The following is a 17,147-nucleotide window of genomic DNA, read 5'->3' as shown; positions in this document are numbered from 1 at the left end:
AGTCTTCCTCCAAAAAAAAAAAAAAAAAAAAACCTTTTTAAAAATAGGAAAACAATATGAAGTAGCTTCTAAATGGCAAATGAGTGAATGGTAGAGATAGTGATGGACTGGAGAAAAACAGTGGGATCACGGCTGGCTGGCATGATCAAAAAGGCTTTCCTGGATAAAACGGCATGAAAAATGTTTGGAGGTTCAAGTATTCTGGACAGAAAAACAAATGCAGGAGAACACCTGTTGTCTTTGGAGGGCAGCAAGATGATCTGCAGTGGCAGGAAATAAATTTGGCAATGAGACGCCAACGTCGGTTTCTCTCTTTTTTTCGTTCTCCCCAAAGCCCCCAGTAAGAAGTTGTATAGTCTAGTTGTAGGTCCCTCCAGTGTGCTATGTGGGAGGTCGCCTCAGCATGGCCTGATGAGTGCTGCCGTGTCCACGCCCAGGATCCAAACTGGTGAAACCCTGGGCCACCAGAGCCAAGCGTGCGAACTGAACCACTCGGCCGTGGGGCTGGCCCCCAACGTGGACTTCTGAGTAACCCAAAGAGAAGCTCGGAATGCGGGGTTTTAAGATTAAACTCGCAGTAGTGCCGCAGTATGAGATTAGGTGAGGGTTAGCTCCAGGAGGGAGGTGCCCACTAGGGGGTGCTGTTTCAAAACATAGGCCCACTCAGATTAAGGTGAAAGGAAGGTACAGCAGGTATAACGCCAGACAAAGAGTGTTCCAACAGTTGCACAAATTAAGAAAATTAAAAGATGCGCAAATGTTTACTCTCCCTTCATCACCTCGCGCTCCCTAACTAGATCCCCGCGCAACACAAAACTTAGCATTTCAGTATGCCTATAGCATGTGCCATGCGGGCTCCGTTTAAAGCGACTACTATTCCCAGGCTCCCTAGCGAGGCCAGGGCTCTCTTCCCGGGTGCAAGTGGGTCTCCCTGCAGGGCCTTCTGGGATTCGTAGTCTTGCACTGTCTTCCGGGAGTTGTAGTTCTCCCCCCACAAGCGACTGGGCGAGGCGGCGCCGGCGATCACAGCTGCGCTGGGTGTTCAGGGGCCAAGATGGCGGCGCGCCGGGGACGGAGAGACGGAGTCGCGCCGCCTCCGAGTGGGGGCCCCGGCCCCGACCCTGGCGGTGGAGTCCGCGGCAGCGGTTGGGGAAGTCGGAGCCAAGCGCCTTATGGGACTGCGGGCGCTGTGAGCGGAGGGGAACAGGTGAGAGGCTGGCGGCCGGCCCGCGGCTGGCAGCAAAGCGGCGTGTGCCGGGCGGTGACACGTGGACGCCACAGGAAAGGAAGGAAGCGCTCGGGAGTCGATGCTGGGTGGCTGCGGGAGACAGGTTGGGCCGAGTGGACTGGCCATTTGCTAGGGGGACGCGAGCAGAGACAGGGTTCTTAGGGCCATTCCTCCAGAACGCTGGTGGGGCAGAGCCGGGTGTCGGAAACACGGCCCGTGGCGGGGGATCAAGGATTCGAACTTGGAGTGCCGGGCTAAGATCTTCCTCTAAGGATGCCGAGTCGGGGTGCCTCTAGCCGGGCGCTGCAGTGCCTTTTCGGAGCCACGTGGGGTGGGGGAAGCGATTTTCCCGGGAGAACTTGTCTGCTTCCCCTCCCCCTCTAGGCGGCCGCGGCACCCACGTGGGTTGGGCTCCCGGGTGAGGGGGGGGCCGGCGAGCCGCGGGTCCACGTGGGGGCGGGGAGGGGATGTCCACGTGGCTCCCGCCCCAGGCTGCCCGGCATCTCGTATCGGCGCTGGAGCCGCACTGCCGGGAACTGGGTGTGTCTCAGCCGGTCCCGCCATCTCCGACCCGGGCAGGGGGCCCCTGGCCGGGAAGGAAGGTAGGGGCTGCTAGAGTCAACTTTGCCTACAACCTTGGAGAAGTTTTTTTTCCTTCTGCTTTGGTCCGCGGCGCCTCCCGATAGCGGATGGTGAAGGACTTTCCAGATGTGCGGGGCGTCTGTTCCCTGCGGATGGCGGAGTGTGTTGGCGAGCGTAGAGAGCTGAGGCTGAAGGGCTGTAGAGTGAGCTTGTGGCGGGTTTCTGTCTGACCGGCTTGGGGTAGGTTGTGAGTCACGGGCACTGGCGTTTTGGTTGCTTGCAGTCCTGCCTCATTCGTGATTCAAGGGGCATGGGAGTGTTAATGTATACATGGGACAAGCTAGAGGGAAAGGGAATCTCTCCTTTCCTCACTTTTTCCTCCAGCATCTGTTTCGAGGAGGCAGCTAAGGCCTGCTCTTGTGAACTGACACATAGAAATTGGGGTGGTCTGTGTTTAAGGCTCTCTGGAATTTTTGCTGGGGATGGCAAAAGTTGGAGGCGATGTGAGAACTAGCCAACACTAGTTGAACATTTATTGGATGGGGGGAAGTTCTTTCTGTCAGATTTTTTTTTCTTGGCCTTCAGTTTTCCATATTTAAAAAGTGTTATCGTCCCACTCCTGAGTAGAGGGCTTCTTAAAAGTTCCCACCCAGAGTGGAGGTGGGAAAGACTTAGTTTGAACTGTTATCTCTCTTAAGCAATTAAGCTGAGTCCTTGAAAGTTCTTTTTTCTTTTCTTTTTTTTCTTTTCTTGGTCTCTAAGTGGGAGTTGGGCTGCAGGCTGCCAGGTAATGTCATTTCCAGCAGACCAATCCAGGCCCTTGCCCAGGGGAGAATGGCTTCTGGGGCCCTAATTTGGGAGCTGCTTACCTCTCTTCCCTCATTTTCTCAGAGGTCACATCTTGTGCTGTTGGTGCTGCTCACTCTTTGGGGGAGAGGCAGGAAGGATCTGTGATCCAGCTGTAATCCAAGTTAGGTGGTCATTTGGGGTTAAAGAGGGTCTCATGGAGAGATTATAAACCCCCCCCCCCCAAAAAAAAACCACACACAGAAAGATGGGTATTTGGAAGCTGGTCAGTCAACCAGCTATTTATTGAGATACGGTTATGTTCAGACACGAGGGATACTGTAGTTAAACCACACATGGTTCCTGTTCTCTGGGATCTTATGCTTTTATCAAGATAGACAATAAATGATTAGTGGGACAAAAGGAAAGTGCAGCATATTTGGGATTATATAATCAGCAATAATAATCTACTTTGCAGGGCCTGCGAAGGGACATTTTAAGCTGAGACTTGGCTGTGTATGTGTGTGGCAGGGGAAGCGTTCATCAGAGGGAATAGTATGTGAAGGTCTTGAGGTGGGAGAGAACATGGCTTATTAGAGAAACTGAGAGACAGGCAACATGGTGAGAGAGGACACACGGTAGCAGGAGAGTCTAGTCTGGTGAGAAAGACCAGGATCCCTGTAACCCATATTTAAGGAGTTTAAACCTGACGCTAAGAACAGTAGGATGCCTTTGGAGGGGTCTAGGGAGGGTCTCAGGAAGGGATCAGATGTGTATTTTTATTTATTTTATTTTATTTTATCTTTTGAAGAAGATTAGCCCCGAACTAACATGTGTGCCCATCTTCCTTTATTTTCGAATATGTGGGATGCCTTCCACAGCATGGCTGGATAAGCGGTGCATAGATCTGTGCCCAGGATCGGAACTGGCGAACCCTGGGCCACCAAACTAGAGCGCACGAACTTAACTGCTGCACCACCGGGCCAGCCTGATGTATATTTTCAAAAGTTTGTAGCTGATTTTGAACACTGCAGGGACAAGACTGGATGTGGGAAAGCCACTTGGGAGGTTGTTGAAGTTAGAGATGCTGGTGACTGGCTTACTTTTAGCTTGGGTTTAGCCCCTAGATGCTCTTGGTACTCTGGAAGCTGTGCTGTTTGGGGATGGAGGTATGGGTGAGGTCAGGTGAAGAGGAGAGTGTCTCTAACTGGGGCTCCGGTACCTGCCCGATGGAGGTGGTGATGAGTGGTTCGTAGAGCTGGGTATTGTCTTCAGATTCTGGCCTAGTAGTTGGGCCAGGAAGGTGTCAGGGCAAGTAGAGATGCAGCCTCCTTGCTTACCCAGGAGTGTTTGCTGAGCCAGGTGCTATTCAGTTGCTGGTTGTAATTAGAGGATTGTGAAGACCTAGGAGGAGTTAGTGCCTAAAACCTGTCACCTTTCACTTCATCTCTGGGCCTGGCCTCCTAAAGTGTCTCTATCTAGCCTTTCTTCTCCCTGGGCATAGGAATTCCTCAGCTTGGTTAAGAGGGTGAGTGTGGGGGTGTAGTCACACCTGTTGCTTTTTTTTCATTATTGGAAGAGGTGCAGAGTTTCCCTTTGCTGCAGAAGGGGAGGGAGGACTGACTTGCCCAGGTTTGTTCCAGTTCTCCGGCCTTTGTATCATCTGTTTCCTATAGGGGAGATACCCAAGGCTCTGGCCTTTGGCTTTGCCAGCCCCATTCCAGTCACTTCTGGCCCTACCCACACCCACACTCTTGACAGGCCTGGGCGGGCGGCTCCTTGCCTGACAAGGCTGAAGATGTTGCTAGTTCTCAGGGAAGTGGTGGGGTGAGGCTTTTCCATCTACAGAATCAAGCTTTTTTCTAGCTCTCACTTGGTAGGGGTAGGGAAAGAGACTTCTTTTGGGACTACCATTGAGGGGTTGGGTGGCATACTGTAGGGCCTTCAAAATAAAAGTGTGAATATCAGCTGTGTATAAGACACTGCCAGGCATCCTGGATAACCAGGAAGTATAAGCAGAGTTTAAATCCTTCCAAAAACCAAGAAGAATATAAACTAATAGAATACAAAGGGTTGTTTGCCCCAGAGGAACTCGGAATCTAATTTCAGTAATGATGCAAGGAATGTCACGTGGTGGGAAGGGGGCAGGATGTGATTGCCAGAAAAGCGAGTGGTACGGAAATGTGTGAATTCAAGGTTGTGAGTAGAAATCAGCATGGGATGGGGAAGCCTGAGGTGTCTTCTTGAAGAAGGTGGGATTTGAGCTAAGCGGAGAAGAGAGGCCTAAGCAGGATATGAGGAATATAAGGTAGATGTAGCTGAAATTGCCTTTTTGCTGACGTCCTCTCCTTTGGTGTTCCCCTCAGACTGTCTGCCTTTATCACAACCAGCAGACGACTCTTCTGAAAAACCTTGATCTTTTTGATGTTTTTACTCTCCAGTTTCATAATCTCCTATGGCTCCAACTGTGTCTGGATGGAGTCCAAACTTTTTTTTGCTCAGAAGGTCCCTGAGCACTACCATCCTGGTTGGGGCTTTGGCTCATGGGTTGTACTTCTCTCTGCCCAGCAAGTCCAGAGGTTTGGCTGTGGTGGGGCTCCTACTGAGTCTGGGGCCATTGGTGGAGGGCTGGGTTCCTGGTTTACAGAGCATATCAATCAGCTGCCACCCCACATGCCCTGCAGCCTTTACCATGCCCTTCTGACCTTCCCCGGCTTTTGCCCCAGGTGCTACTGCATGAGGAGGGGGATGATTCTGGCTTTGTCAGTCTGTCTCGGCTGGGCCCTTGTCTGAGGGACAAGGACCTGGAGATGGAGGAGCTGATGCTGCAGGATGAGACACTGCTGGGGACCATGCAGAGCTACATGGATGCCTCCCTCATTTCCCTCATTGAGGATTTTGGGAGCCTTGGAGAGGTGAGCTGGGGCGGGGCTTGGGGGTCTTCAGGCGAGACTTTGCGTGGGAGATGATGGCTCAGTGGCTCTGCTCTCCCAGAACCTTGGCTGCTAGATACCCAACCCAAGTCCTTGAAGAGTGATTTTGTCTCTAGGTGAGTGTTGGGCTGCAGGCTGCCGGATTATATCCCATGTAAGGATGCTCTGGCAGGCTTGACTATAGTCCATGGCCCTTCCCCCTGCCTGAGCCCCTAACTTACATATCCAGAGGGTTCTGATCTCTGTTTTGATCCCAATTCCAGCCTAGTCAAGGGTTGTTTGCTGAGCATCCCACATCTTACCTGAGGGTGGAGGATGTGTGTGAAACATAAGCTTAAGCTTAAGACTCATTTCTGGTAGGTTTTTGTTGACACTACAGAGGCAGTGGATGGTAGTAAATGAGATTGGAACCCATGCTTCCTGGTACTCAAATCTGGCAGATTGAGCTGAACTGAGCCAGGCAGACTGAGTCTCTTGGTCTCCAGTCCTTCTCAGTGGCCCAGTAAGTCATTAGGGATATTAGTGGGACCTTCTTGTTGTTTTTCTGGAGCAGAGCAGGTTATCTCTGGAGGACCAGAATGAAGTGTCGCTGCTCACAGCTCTGACGGAGATCTTGGATAATGCAGATTCCGAGAACCTGTCTCCATTTGACAGCATTCCTGACTCGGAGCTGCTTGTGTCACCTCGGGAGGGCTCCTCTGTGAGTGTGGGACCAGGGGAAGGGGATGTGTGGTTGGTGCAAAGGTTAGAACCATGTCTGTGGGCCTACTCACATAGTGTTTTGTTTTTTTTTTTTTTTGTAAAGATTTTATTTTTTTACTTTTTTTCCCCAAAGCCCCCCAGTACATAGTTGTATATTCTTCGTTGTGGGGCCTTCTAGTTATGGCATGTGGGACGCTGCCTCAGCATGGTTTGATGAGCAGTGCCATGTCCACGCCCAGGATTCGAACCAACGAAACACTGGGCCGCCTGCAGCGGAGCGCGAGAACTTAACCACTCGGCCACGGGGCCAGCCCCTTATTCACATAGTTTTGAAGCACTACTCATCTCAGTTCTTTTTCCCCCTCTTAGCTGCATAAGCTGCTCACCCTTTCTCGGACACCCCCAGAACGTGACCTCATCGCCCCAGTTGACGCATTGGGGCCCAGCACAGGCAGTAGTAGAGTGAGTGGGGTAAGCCTGACTTAGGGAGCCTCAAGGACTCCCAGGAGGGAGGAGTATGTGGGGACAGGTCTGGAAGAATATATTCCTGGAGAAAACTCCCTCTGTGGCTTCTCTTCTCTCCTGCAGGTTGAGATGTCTCTCACAGATCCCCCTTGGGACTTCTCTCCACCCTCCTTCTTAGAGACCTCCTCCCCCAAGCTTCCTAGCTGGAGACCTCCAAGATCACGACCTCGCTGGGGCCAATCCCCTCCTCACCAACAACGTAGTGATGGGGAAGAAGAGGAGGAGGTGGCCAGCTTCAGTGGCCAAATGCTTGCTGGGGAGCTCGACAACTCCATAAGCAACATCCCAGACTTCCCCATGCACCTGGCCTGCCCTGAGGAGGAAGATAAAACAGCAGCAGCAGAGATGGCAGTGCAGGTAGCTGGCGACGAGAGCATCTCCTCCCTGAGTGAGCTGGTGCGGGCCATGCACCCGTACTGCCTGCCAAACCTCACCCACCTGACATCACTCGAGGATGAGCTTCAGGAGCAGCCAGATGATTTGACACTGCCTGAGGATTGTGTGGTGCTAGAGATTGTGGGCCAGGCAGCCACAGCTGGCAATGACCTAGAGATCCCAGTTGTGGTGCGGCAGATCCCTACTGGACCTCAGCCTGTGCTCTTGGGTGACTCACTAGAGGCTGGTCCGGCCTTGCAGCTGCTCTTGCCTACACTAGAGTCAGAGACGGAGGCTGCTGTGCCCAAGGAAGCCCTCTGCCCTGAGAAAGAGGGGTTGTCACTGGACTCAGAGGAAAAGCTGGAGTCAGCTTGCTTGTCGGAGCCCAGGGAGGTCATGGAGCCAGTAGCACCCAAGGGGCCTCAGAACCCACCTGCCAATGCAATGCAGAGTTCCCAGAGAGCTCGAAAGGGTAGGAGGAAGAAGAGCAAGGAGCAGCCAGCAGCCTATGCAGAAGGCTATGCCAGGAGGCTGAGGTCATCTTCACGTGGGCAGTCTACTGTGGCTACAGAGGTGACCTCTCAGGCAGGCAACTTGCCTCAGGAGGAACTTCAAAGAGAGGTTGAGCCTCCCCGTGGTAGAGGGAAGCCCCGGGCTTGGGCTCGGGCCTGGGCAGCTGCCTTGGAGAAGCCTAGCTCTGGGAACTTGGAGAGTAGTGTTGGACAAGCTAGTCCTGCTGAAGAAGGTCCTCTAGACCTCCACCCCAACCTGGTTGACACCATCCAAGCCAGCCCTGTTCCAGCCCATCTCTCATTGGTTGACTCTCCTCGCGCTGACCCCATCCCGCTTGACTCTGTTGAAGCTGATCCCACTGCAGTTGAACCGGGTCTAGCTGACCCTGTAGCTGTTGACCCTGCATTGGTTGACCTTGTTTCAGTCAACTCAGAGCTGGTTGACCCTCTCCCAGCTGACCCAGTGCTGATTGAACCAGTCCTGGCTGACTCAGCAGCAATTGACCCTGCAGTGGTTGTTCCCATCTTAGATGACTTACCACCAGTTGACCCTGTCCCAGTTAACCCAGCACCAGTTGACTCTGTTCCCGTTGACCTGGCTCCAGTTGACCCTGTGCTAATTAAGTCTAGGCCAACTGATCCCAGACGTGGTGCAGTATCATCAGCCCAGGGAAGTCCAGCCCCCCAGGTCCTCCTGGAGTCAGAGTCCTCAGATCCCCCAAAGGCTATCCCTGAAATCAAGGAGGTTGTGGGTTCTCTGAAGGTGGAAAATGGTACCAATGCCACAACCCAGGAAGCCAGACCTCGGCCTCTTAGCCTATCTGAGTACCGGCGACGAAGGCAACAGCGCCAAGCAGAGGCAGAAGAGAGGAGTGCCCAGCCCCCAGCTGGGAAGTGGCCGAGCCTCCCAGAAACCCCCACAGGGCTGGCAGATATCCCTTGTCTTGTCATCCCACCAGCCCCAGCCAAGAAGACAGCTCTACAGAGAAGCCCTGAGGCTCCTCCTGAGGCTTGCTTTGTGCCTTTGGGTCCCAGCTCTGCTTCTCCTAGTCCTGAGCCACCTGCAAGCAAACCTGTGGCCTCAGCTCCCACTGAGCAGGTGCCACTCCAAGAGATGCCACTGCCAGTGAGACCTCCAGCTCCTACCGTGCAATCCATGCCCTCAACAATGCCCACTGCTCTGCCTTTTACCCCGGGTGGGCTGGGCATGACCTCCATGCTGCGCCTTCCTGCAAGTGGACAAGGGGTCCCCAGTCTGCCTCCACCACCCTTGCAGCCTCCTAGTCTTCCTATGTCTGTGGGGCCAGTGCCCCCTGATCCTTATACTCACTATGCCCCTGTACCACCCTGGCCTTGTTATCCCCCTGTGTCCCCTTCTGGCTATCCTTGCCTGCCTCCCCCACCAACGGTGCCCCTAGTGTCTGGTACTCCTGGCGTCTATGCTGTGTCCCCCACTTGCAATGTGCCTTGGGTACCCCCTCCTGCCCCAGTCCCACCTTACAGCTCCAACTGTACTTATGGGCCCTTGGGATGGGGCCCAGGCCTGCAACACCCTCCATTCTGGCCTACTGTACCCCCACCTCCTTTGCCTCTAGCCTCTGTTGGGAGGGCTGTTCCCTCACCCAAGGTGGAGCCCAGTGGCATCCCAGCTAGCTCCCCTGAAAGTGTACTTCCTTTACCAATGACTCCTCCTCTCAGCCTTGGGTCTGCTGGCCACGGTGCTCCACAGATAGAGCCCACCAAGGTGGAGGTCAAGCCAGTGCCTGCATCTCCCCATCTGAAACACAAGGTGTCCTCCCCAGTGCAAAGCCCCCGGATCAAGGCTCCATCGTGTCTGTCTACTGAGAGTGTGGCTGTTGAGGAGCCTGCATCAGAGAGACTGAAGCCTGAGACCCAGGAGACCAGGCCCAGGCAGAAGCCTCCCTCTCCTGTTGCCAAGGCTGTTCCCACACCAAGGCAGGGCACTATCACCAAGCTGCCTGCCGTCCACCCAGCCCGTCTAAGGAAGCTGTCCTTCCTGCCTACCCCACGTGCCCAGGGTCCTGAGGATGTGGTGCAGGCTTTCATCAGTGAGATTGGTGAGTGCCACACAGTTGAGTAGGTGTGAAGAAGGGCACGGAGGTTGGGTGGGGAGAGTCCTCCAAAGAACAGGATAAACCACCTTGGTGGGTCTGGCCTTTGTTGGATTTCTTTGGAGAGTTCTTGAGAGGCAGAGCTCTGGATTTGTTTGATTCCTTCCTGCTTTGTGTTGCTGCCTTGGTTTACTTAGTACAGTGGGCAGGGGGAGCATAAAGGGAGACGTGAGGTGATTTCAGACTTCCTGGGACCTGTGTTCTCAGTTGATAGCGGTTGGTTTCCAAAGCTGTTTTGTGTGCTTCCACAGGAATTGAGGCATCGGACCTGTCCAGTTTGCTGGAGCAGTTTGAGAAATCAGAAGGTGAGAGAACCTGGGTAGCTTTGCTTCAACCCCTTTTTGTTGATTTCTCCTTTGGGCCCAGCCCTGTCGTTGCTTAAGCTGGGGGGAATGAGGGAGGAGCAGTCTCAGCTCCTAGAGCAGCCCCCTAATTGGAATGGGGAGACAAGATTCACCTGTGACATAAATCTAAGCCCTAGAGAGGGTGGTGGTACAGCATGGCAAGAACTGTAAGAGTAGATGTTTGGGGAGATCCAAGTGCAGTAGGTGCTTGGGGCCATTTTCTAGAGGAAACCAGCTGTCAAGCTGGGCCTTGAAAGACAGGATTTCAGAGAGCGAGAGAATGTGGTGAATAAAGGCAGAGGTATAGGAAGGATTGTGTGTGGTATATTTGGAAGGTAACGGGTAGTTCAGCTTTCTCAGTACAAGGCATGGATCTAGGTGCTGTGGAGGATCCTGTGTCCTGTTCTCAAAGAGCTTTTCATCTAATTGGTGAGAAAAATCTGCAGAAATGATTCTTGAATTGATAACAGGTGTCTATAGTATAAGGCAACATATAACATACATTAAGTGTAGAATAAAAATAGGCTACAAGACTAGGAAGTTAGGCAATTGATGTAGAACCTCAATTGCTAGGTTTAGAAGTTTGGACTCTATCTCAGATTCATTGCAGGGGTGGGGCGTGTGGATGTTTCTGAGCAGAGAAGAGACATGAGTAAAATTGGTACCTGGGCACCCACTGGAGGAGAATGGATCTTTGGGGAGAACCCAGTGCAGTGTGTAGGCAAAGTAGATTTTCCTCCTTTGGGTCTCAAAGCCATCCCTTCTGTGCCTCATCAGTCTGGAACATCTGGTTGGGCTTTTAACTAGTATGGTTTCTTTGCAGCCAAAAAGGAGTGCCCTCCCCCGCCTCCTGCTGACAGCTTGGCTGTAGGAAACTCAGGGTAAGTATGGAGACATAATGAGTGAGTTACCCTACAGCTGTTGGTCAGCAGCCGGCCGGCGCTCCAGGACCATCAACTGGATGCCTCTGTGGCAGGGACATTTAGTCAGCCCTAGAGTCTCTCCCTATTTCCCCATCCCCTGCTCAGCTCATCACTACTGGGCACTGTCTTGGGTGGTGAGGTAGGAGGATGTGTACCATCCTCTGGCTGATTCCATTCTGGGATTCTAAATGTCCTAGAGGTGTCTTTCATCTTCTGGCAAGTTTGCCTATGGGGATTTCTTTCCTTCATTTAACAAACTTTAAGCTTGCTCAACACTGGTGATGGTGTAAGATAAAAAGTAGAAGATGTTCATGGCTAGGGATCCCCTGACTCCTTGTAGGACAGAGATACCCTGGACCTCCTTGTTCCCTAGTCTTCCAGCACTGAGAGCCTTATTTCATTTTTCATGTTCATGGTACTCCATCTTGTTCTGCCAAGCATGTTCCCCCCAATATTGATTTGGGGTTGGGTTTGAGCCAGGCAGGCGAGGCTCCTAGCTTGAAGGAGGTAGGGGATATTCAAGGTCATAGTTGGCCTGCCTCCTGGAATTGGGCAGAGCTGACTTGAGACCCCACCTACAGTTCTGTCACTAAGACCCCTTTTGTGCTGGAGGAGAATGATAGGGGCAGCTTATGCATCCCATTCCTCTGTATGGCCCCCTCTCCCATTGCTTTGTGAGGAAAGCAGATATACAAGATGTTGAGGAGGCAATGAACCAGGCTTTCCCTTTTCCCCCGCCAGCAGCGTTGACACTCCCCAGGAGAAGAGGCCCCTAGACCGGTTACAAGCCCCAGAACTGGCCAACGTGGCAGGTGGGTTCAGGGTGGGGAACTCTGCCTTTGATTAGTTTATCTAGCAAATGCTTGTAGGGCCTGCTCTGCACCAGGTGTGTGTACATGTTGGGGATACAGAGATCTGATCTTCATCTTTAAGGTTTGTACAGTACAGGGGGCAGATGTGTAAACAAATGAGCCTGTTGAGTATCAGAGGTTGTACATTAAAGAAGCCTGTGTGGTTTATGATAGGGTCTTAAGGGGGACAGTCAGGGAAGGGTTATATAGAAGGTAATCCCAAAGCAGAGGCTTGAGAAAATCACTGATACCAATCAGATACAGGGGATGGGTCATTCCAGGTAGACGGAGCAGCTTGAGTGAACTGAAGAAACAAAACCAGCCTGGTATGTTTTGGGGGAATTTCAAGTGGTTCGGTTTGACCAGAGTGTAGGGCTGATCAGGATGGTGGGCAGAGCTAAAGCAAGAAATAAAGCTGGAGTGGTAAGTAGGAGGTCAGATTATGGGAACTTTGAAAGCCATGTTAAGCTGTTTGGACTTTATCCTGTGCATTGAAGAAGCAATTGGAAAAGCTTTACTAGATTGGTTTTTGGGTGCTCCTTCCAACAGGAATGTAGAAGACAGGTGAACGGGTGTGAAGCCCGAGGTAGGAGATCATTGGATGATTACGTGAGTCCAGGCATGATGCAGCCTAGAGGTCATGCAGTCGGGGGGATGGGTCTCAGAATGGAGAGGTAGATCAGACAGGACCTGGTCACCAGCTAGGTTTGGGCAGTGAGAGGTTGAGGGGTTCAGGAGGACCCTAACTGGCTGAGTTTCTATTGCTGGTTCCCAAGATGGGGAACTAAGGAGAAGGAGTAGTTGTAACAGTGGGACAAGCTGGGTTGTTGATAATTGTTAGTGTACTTTATAAGATCAGGTGGGGGTCTCTGGAGCCTATATACGCAGTGTTTGGAAGTGCAGAATCGGATCTCATCCTGCTGTCTCCATCCTCCCTCCCCTCACAGGGCTCACCCCTCCAGCTACCCCTCCCCACCAGTTATGGAAGCCCCTGGCTGCTGTCTCACTGCTGGCCAAAGCCAAATCTCCTAAGTCCACCGCCCAGGAGGGAACCCTGAAGCCTGAAGGAGTTACAGAGGCCAAACATCCACCTGCAGCCCGCCTCCAAGAAGGGGTCTGTGGCCCTAGTCCAGTCCATGTGGGCTCTGGGGACCATGACTATTGTGTTCGGAGCAGGACCCCCCCAAAAAAGATGCCTGCCTTAGTCATTCCAGAGGTGGGCTCCCGATGGAACGTCAAACGCCATCAGGATATCACCATCAAACCCGTCTTGTCCCTGGGCCCAGCTGCCCCCCTGCCCCCATGCACAGCTGCCTCCCAGGAGCCACTTGATCACAGGACTAGCAATGAGCAGGCAGATCCTGCAGCCCCTTGCCTTGCCCCATCCACCTTGCTGTCCCCTGAGGCTTCGCCCTGCCGGAATGATGTGAACACTAGGATTCCCCTTGAGCCCTCAGCCAAGCAGCGGTCAGTGCGCTGTTATCGAAAAGCCTGCAGGTCAGCCAGCCCCCCAAGCCGGGGCTGGCAGGGCCGACGTGGCCACAGCAGCCGTTCTGTCAGCTCTGGGTCCAACCGGACCAGCGAAGCATCTTCCTCATCCTCATCGTCGTCTTCCTCATCCCGATCCCGGTCCAGGTCCCTCTCCCCCCCACACAAGAGGTGGCGAAGGTGAGCTCTGATGGCCTGTTAGGTCCTCTCCATTTAGGAAGTTCATGTACTCTCTTCTAGTTTACTTTGAAAGCTTTTGCACATTGAGTTGAATACTTTCAGGCACTAAGGCTTCTAATTCTGTCTTCTCTCCTTTCCCTGGATTGTTGAAGGAGGCAAGCTTCATCCAAGCTTGAGAAGATACCTTGTATACCCTTTTGGAGTTTAGGGTATCCCTGAGGTCTCCTGCTTCTTTGGGGAGACTGGTAGGGTTTGATCTTGACCATGTGGATTCCTTCGCATACTGTATCAGTCCTCATGTTCTGGTATTTTCCTGGTGTGTGGGAAGGTGGGATAGTGGGTCGTTAATGGCAAACAGTCCTTTTAATCATCTGTTGAGGAAGGAGTCTAAGACAGTTCCTTTGGGTGTCACTGTGGCCTCATCTATTTTCTGGCAGTACGTTTTTCTCAGTAACAGACACAAATTTTCCTACTTAATCAGTTAAGTATTCTTAGTTTTTGATGGTGAAGTATATCTTCAGAAATGGCCCCTACTACAGGTCTAGCACAACCACTTCTGCTTTATGCCATGGTCACAGCACTCCTGTGAGACGTGTTAGGGGACTAGGAACCCAGAGACTCAGGCCCCCCTGCTAGTTGTAAGACCTAGGGCTCAACCCTTTATCTTTCTGAGTCTCCATTTATTTCGCCTCTTTCTGATTTGTTAAGTACTTTTCAATTTTTAATTGCATAACTGAAAATAAATATAATCTGTGGCAAAAAACTCTTAAAACATTCCAGATATATCTGAAGTTCATGAGGGCCTCAGTTTGGTCAGCTATGAAGAGTCCTTTTAGATCTCTTCTGCTTTGCTTTGCCTTTGGTCCTGAGCTTCCTGACAGGGAGACAGGGCTGGGGCCAAGGTGAGGTAAGTGGAATATACCTGCACCACTCGCAGCATTCCTGCCTGCCCCTTTATTCTCCAGGTCCAGTTGCAGTTCCTCTGGACGTTCCCGAAGATGCTCTTCCTCTTCCTCCTCCTCATCCTCCTCCTCGTCTTCCTCATCCTCATCATCCAGTTCCCGAAGTCGGTCCCGCTCCCCATCCCCCCGCCGGAGAAGTGACAGGAGGCGGCGGTGAGCATGTGTTCAGGGAGTCAGTGCATCTGGGATGCAAGTGCCTGAGAGTTCTGAGACTTGAGCTGTCTAATGTCTAGGGGGCTGATGGCACCTTCTTCTCCTGTCAGGTACAGCTCTTACCGTTCACATGACCATTACCAAAGGCAGAGAGTCCTGCAGAAGGAGCGTGCAATAGTGAGTAGAGGAACAGGTCTTGGGAGGAGGGGGCTTGCCCCTGAGCCATGACCTCAGAGAGCCATCTGCAGCTGTGGCCCTGGTTCATGGTGTGTCATTTTTCCTTGATCCAACACAGGAAGAGAGAAGAGTGGTCTTCATTGGGAAGATACCTGGCCGCATGACTCGGTCAGAGCTGAAACAGAGGTTCTCTGTTTTTGGAGAGATTGAGGAGTGCACCATCCACTTCCGTGTCCAAGGGTAAGCTTGGGCTCTAAGGTTAGGATGTTCTTTCTGTCCCATTCATCTACCTTGATGTTTCTTTTCTTTCCCTCTTGCTCTGGTGTGCTGGGCAATGTAGGAGACCTTCATTTCTACCAAGGGTTGGCCATTTGGGGAATGAGAAGAACCACCCCAGTTCCTCTCTGTACCCTGGGGAGCTCTCTCTTTTCCATGGCATGTGCCCAAGTAGCCGTCCCAGCCCCTGCCTCACCCTTCCCACCAGTGACAACTACGGTTTCGTCACTTACCGCTATGCTGAGGAGGCATTTGCAGCCATCGAGAGTGGCCACAAGCTGAGGCAGGCAGATGAGCAGCCCTTTGATCTCTGCTTTGGGGGCCGCAGGCAGTTCTGCAAGAGAAGCTATTCTGATCTTGGTGAGTAGAGGGAGGCCCTGAGGCTTTGATATACTACTTCATCTCCTCCCCAGAAGGGTTCCCAACCTTTGGAGAGTGGGGCTAGGCAGACTTCGCTTCATCTGACACATGAAGAACCTAAGGGGTGGGATGAGAGGAGAAATGGGGGTTCTCTTGTCTTTTTGACTTAAAATCAGGGCAATTTTAGGTCCATCCATTATTGGGATAGGAGGTGGCTGGCCATTTGAGGTCCCTGTGGTTGGGAAGTGTGGTCAAAGACCTTGATGTTTGTCTCTACCTTTATAGACTCCAACCGGGAAGACTTTGACCCTGCTCCTGTAAAGAGCAAATTTGATTCTCTTGACTTTGACACATTGTTGAAACAGGCCCAGAAGAACCTCAGGAGGTAACCCTGGGCCCTTCTCCCCCTCCCCCTTTTCTTTGGAGGTGCCCTACCTCCTCCATCCCCCTCCCCCACTCTAGGGGAGAGAGCTGCTAGTGAGGAGATGACTGTTTTATAAAGAAATGGAAAAAAGTGAAATAAAAAATGTGTTAAATCCGATTTTTTAAAGGGGTATTTGTTTTTTATAGCAAGCATCGAAACAAGTTAACTTGCATTCTTATGTGAGATGGATGGGGCTGAGGGGTTCCCCCAAAGTTTGGAAGATCTAAGTCACTATGCAGACTAATAAACATGAACTAGAGAGAACTCCCAAGTGCTGTTGTGCTTCTTTCTGTGGTGCTGGTGCTGGGCATATTACTTGTCCTCTGTGAATACAATCAGGGACATGCTTACCTCCATTGAGTTCCTAGGACCCCTCTTTGGTCAGGTGCAAAATCCTATGGGACTTGAAACTTGGCTCCTGAAGTGTGTTGTCAGTGAAGTCAGTTATCTAGGGCAGTGCTTTTCAAACTTTAAAAGGGCATTTGAATCATCTGGAGATCTTTTAGAATGCGGATTCTGACTTAAGGGGTGGGGCCTGAGATTCTGCATTTCAAACTAGAGGATGCTGATGCTACTGGTCTGGGAAGAGATTTTAATATCAGGGACCTAGAGGAAGCTCATACTTGTTCCAAATAAAGGTTTTCTAAAAATGTTTTCTAAGCCTTGTGTGTACATGTACCATTTTAGCTTGAGCACAATGCTTGGCACACAGCGGGTGCTCAGATGTTTAAAGAATGCATGCATGTGGATAGACCTCTGGGGAAGAGGGAGATGTAGGAGTTACATCTAGGAGAGAGGAGTGCCTATTTTGAGAACGGCAAAGGAGAGGTGGGTCCCCTGAGAAAGTGGATCCTTACCCTTCCTGAGGGGCATTAACGGGAGGTAGTCAAGGGGTAGTGGGTAGGGTTGAAGGGATTGCTGTCTGCTAATGTGAACTGAAATATGATAGAACTTGGAATTAACTTGGCAGGCCGGGCCATTGATATTTGAGTACTCACAACAAAGGGAGAGGCAGTGCCGGGGTTTCTAGTTCTCCCACAGGGAGAGTTCTCCATATGAACTCAGGAAGTAGAAAGCTTATTTTCAAAACTATAGGTTTGAAGAAATTGCCACTGTGTCAGGTTTGGTGCAAACCCCTTTTCCCTTCATGGAGCTGATTTAAGTCTAAGTAAGGGGGGAAAGGGTTGTCTCATGGGCAAGTCATGATTGAGGGAGGGGAGTTTTGGGGATCAAC

At 51.8% G+C, this 17,147-nt stretch overlaps 1 protein-coding gene across 10 annotated transcripts; it reads left to right on the top strand.

Moving 5' to 3' along the window:
* Nucleotides 1-951: 951 nt before the first annotated feature.
* PPRC1 (PPARG related coactivator 1) lies at nt 952-16,177 on the top strand. 10 transcript variants are annotated; one of them, XM_014733298.3, is made up of 14 exons: nt 952-1,207; nt 5,323-5,511; nt 6,083-6,229; nt 6,601-6,702; nt 6,820-9,721; nt 10,027-10,080; nt 10,943-11,000; nt 11,787-11,854; nt 12,841-13,561; nt 14,527-14,676; nt 14,787-14,853; nt 14,972-15,093; nt 15,338-15,489; nt 15,775-16,177. In XM_014733298.3, exons 1-14 carry the CDS (start codon nt 1,055-1,057, stop codon nt 15,876-15,878), a joined length of 4,989 nt encoding a protein of 1,662 aa, XP_014588784.1. In that variant the 5' UTR covers nt 952-1,054; the 3' UTR covers nt 15,879-16,177. The 10 variants fall into 10 exon arrangements, with proteins under 10 accessions (XP_014588784.1, XP_001499257.1, XP_070117288.1 ...); XM_001499207.6 differs by having other exon boundaries at nt 986-1,207; nt 11,784-11,854; XM_070261187.1 differs by having other exon boundaries at nt 994-1,207; nt 6,601-6,693.
* Nucleotides 16,178-17,147: the final 970 nt, after the last annotated feature.

Source organism: Equus caballus, chromosome 1 (genome assembly GCF_041296265.1).
Source record: "Equus caballus isolate H_3958 breed thoroughbred chromosome 1, TB-T2T, whole genome shotgun sequence".
Lineage (NCBI taxonomy): Eukaryota > Metazoa > Chordata > Mammalia > Perissodactyla > Equidae > Equus > Equus caballus.
The sequence above is the reverse complement of the archived record's forward strand: the minus strand, read 5'-3'. Positions and strand labels throughout refer to the sequence as shown.

Bases quoted from the DNA above. Each gene is read 5' to 3' on its own strand.
- PPRC1 (XM_001499207.6), top strand. From the start codon at position 1,055: ATGGCGGCGCGCCGGGGACGGAGAGACGGAGTCGCGCCGCCTCCGAGT. The intron at 11,855-12,840 runs GTGGGTTCAGGG...CTCCCCTCACAG, and splicing joins AGAACTGGCCAACGTGGCAG to GGCTCACCCCTCCAGCTACC. The intron at 14,677-14,786 runs GTGAGCATGTGT...TTCTCCTGTCAG, and splicing joins AGAAGTGACAGGAGGCGGCG to GTACAGCTCTTACCGTTCAC.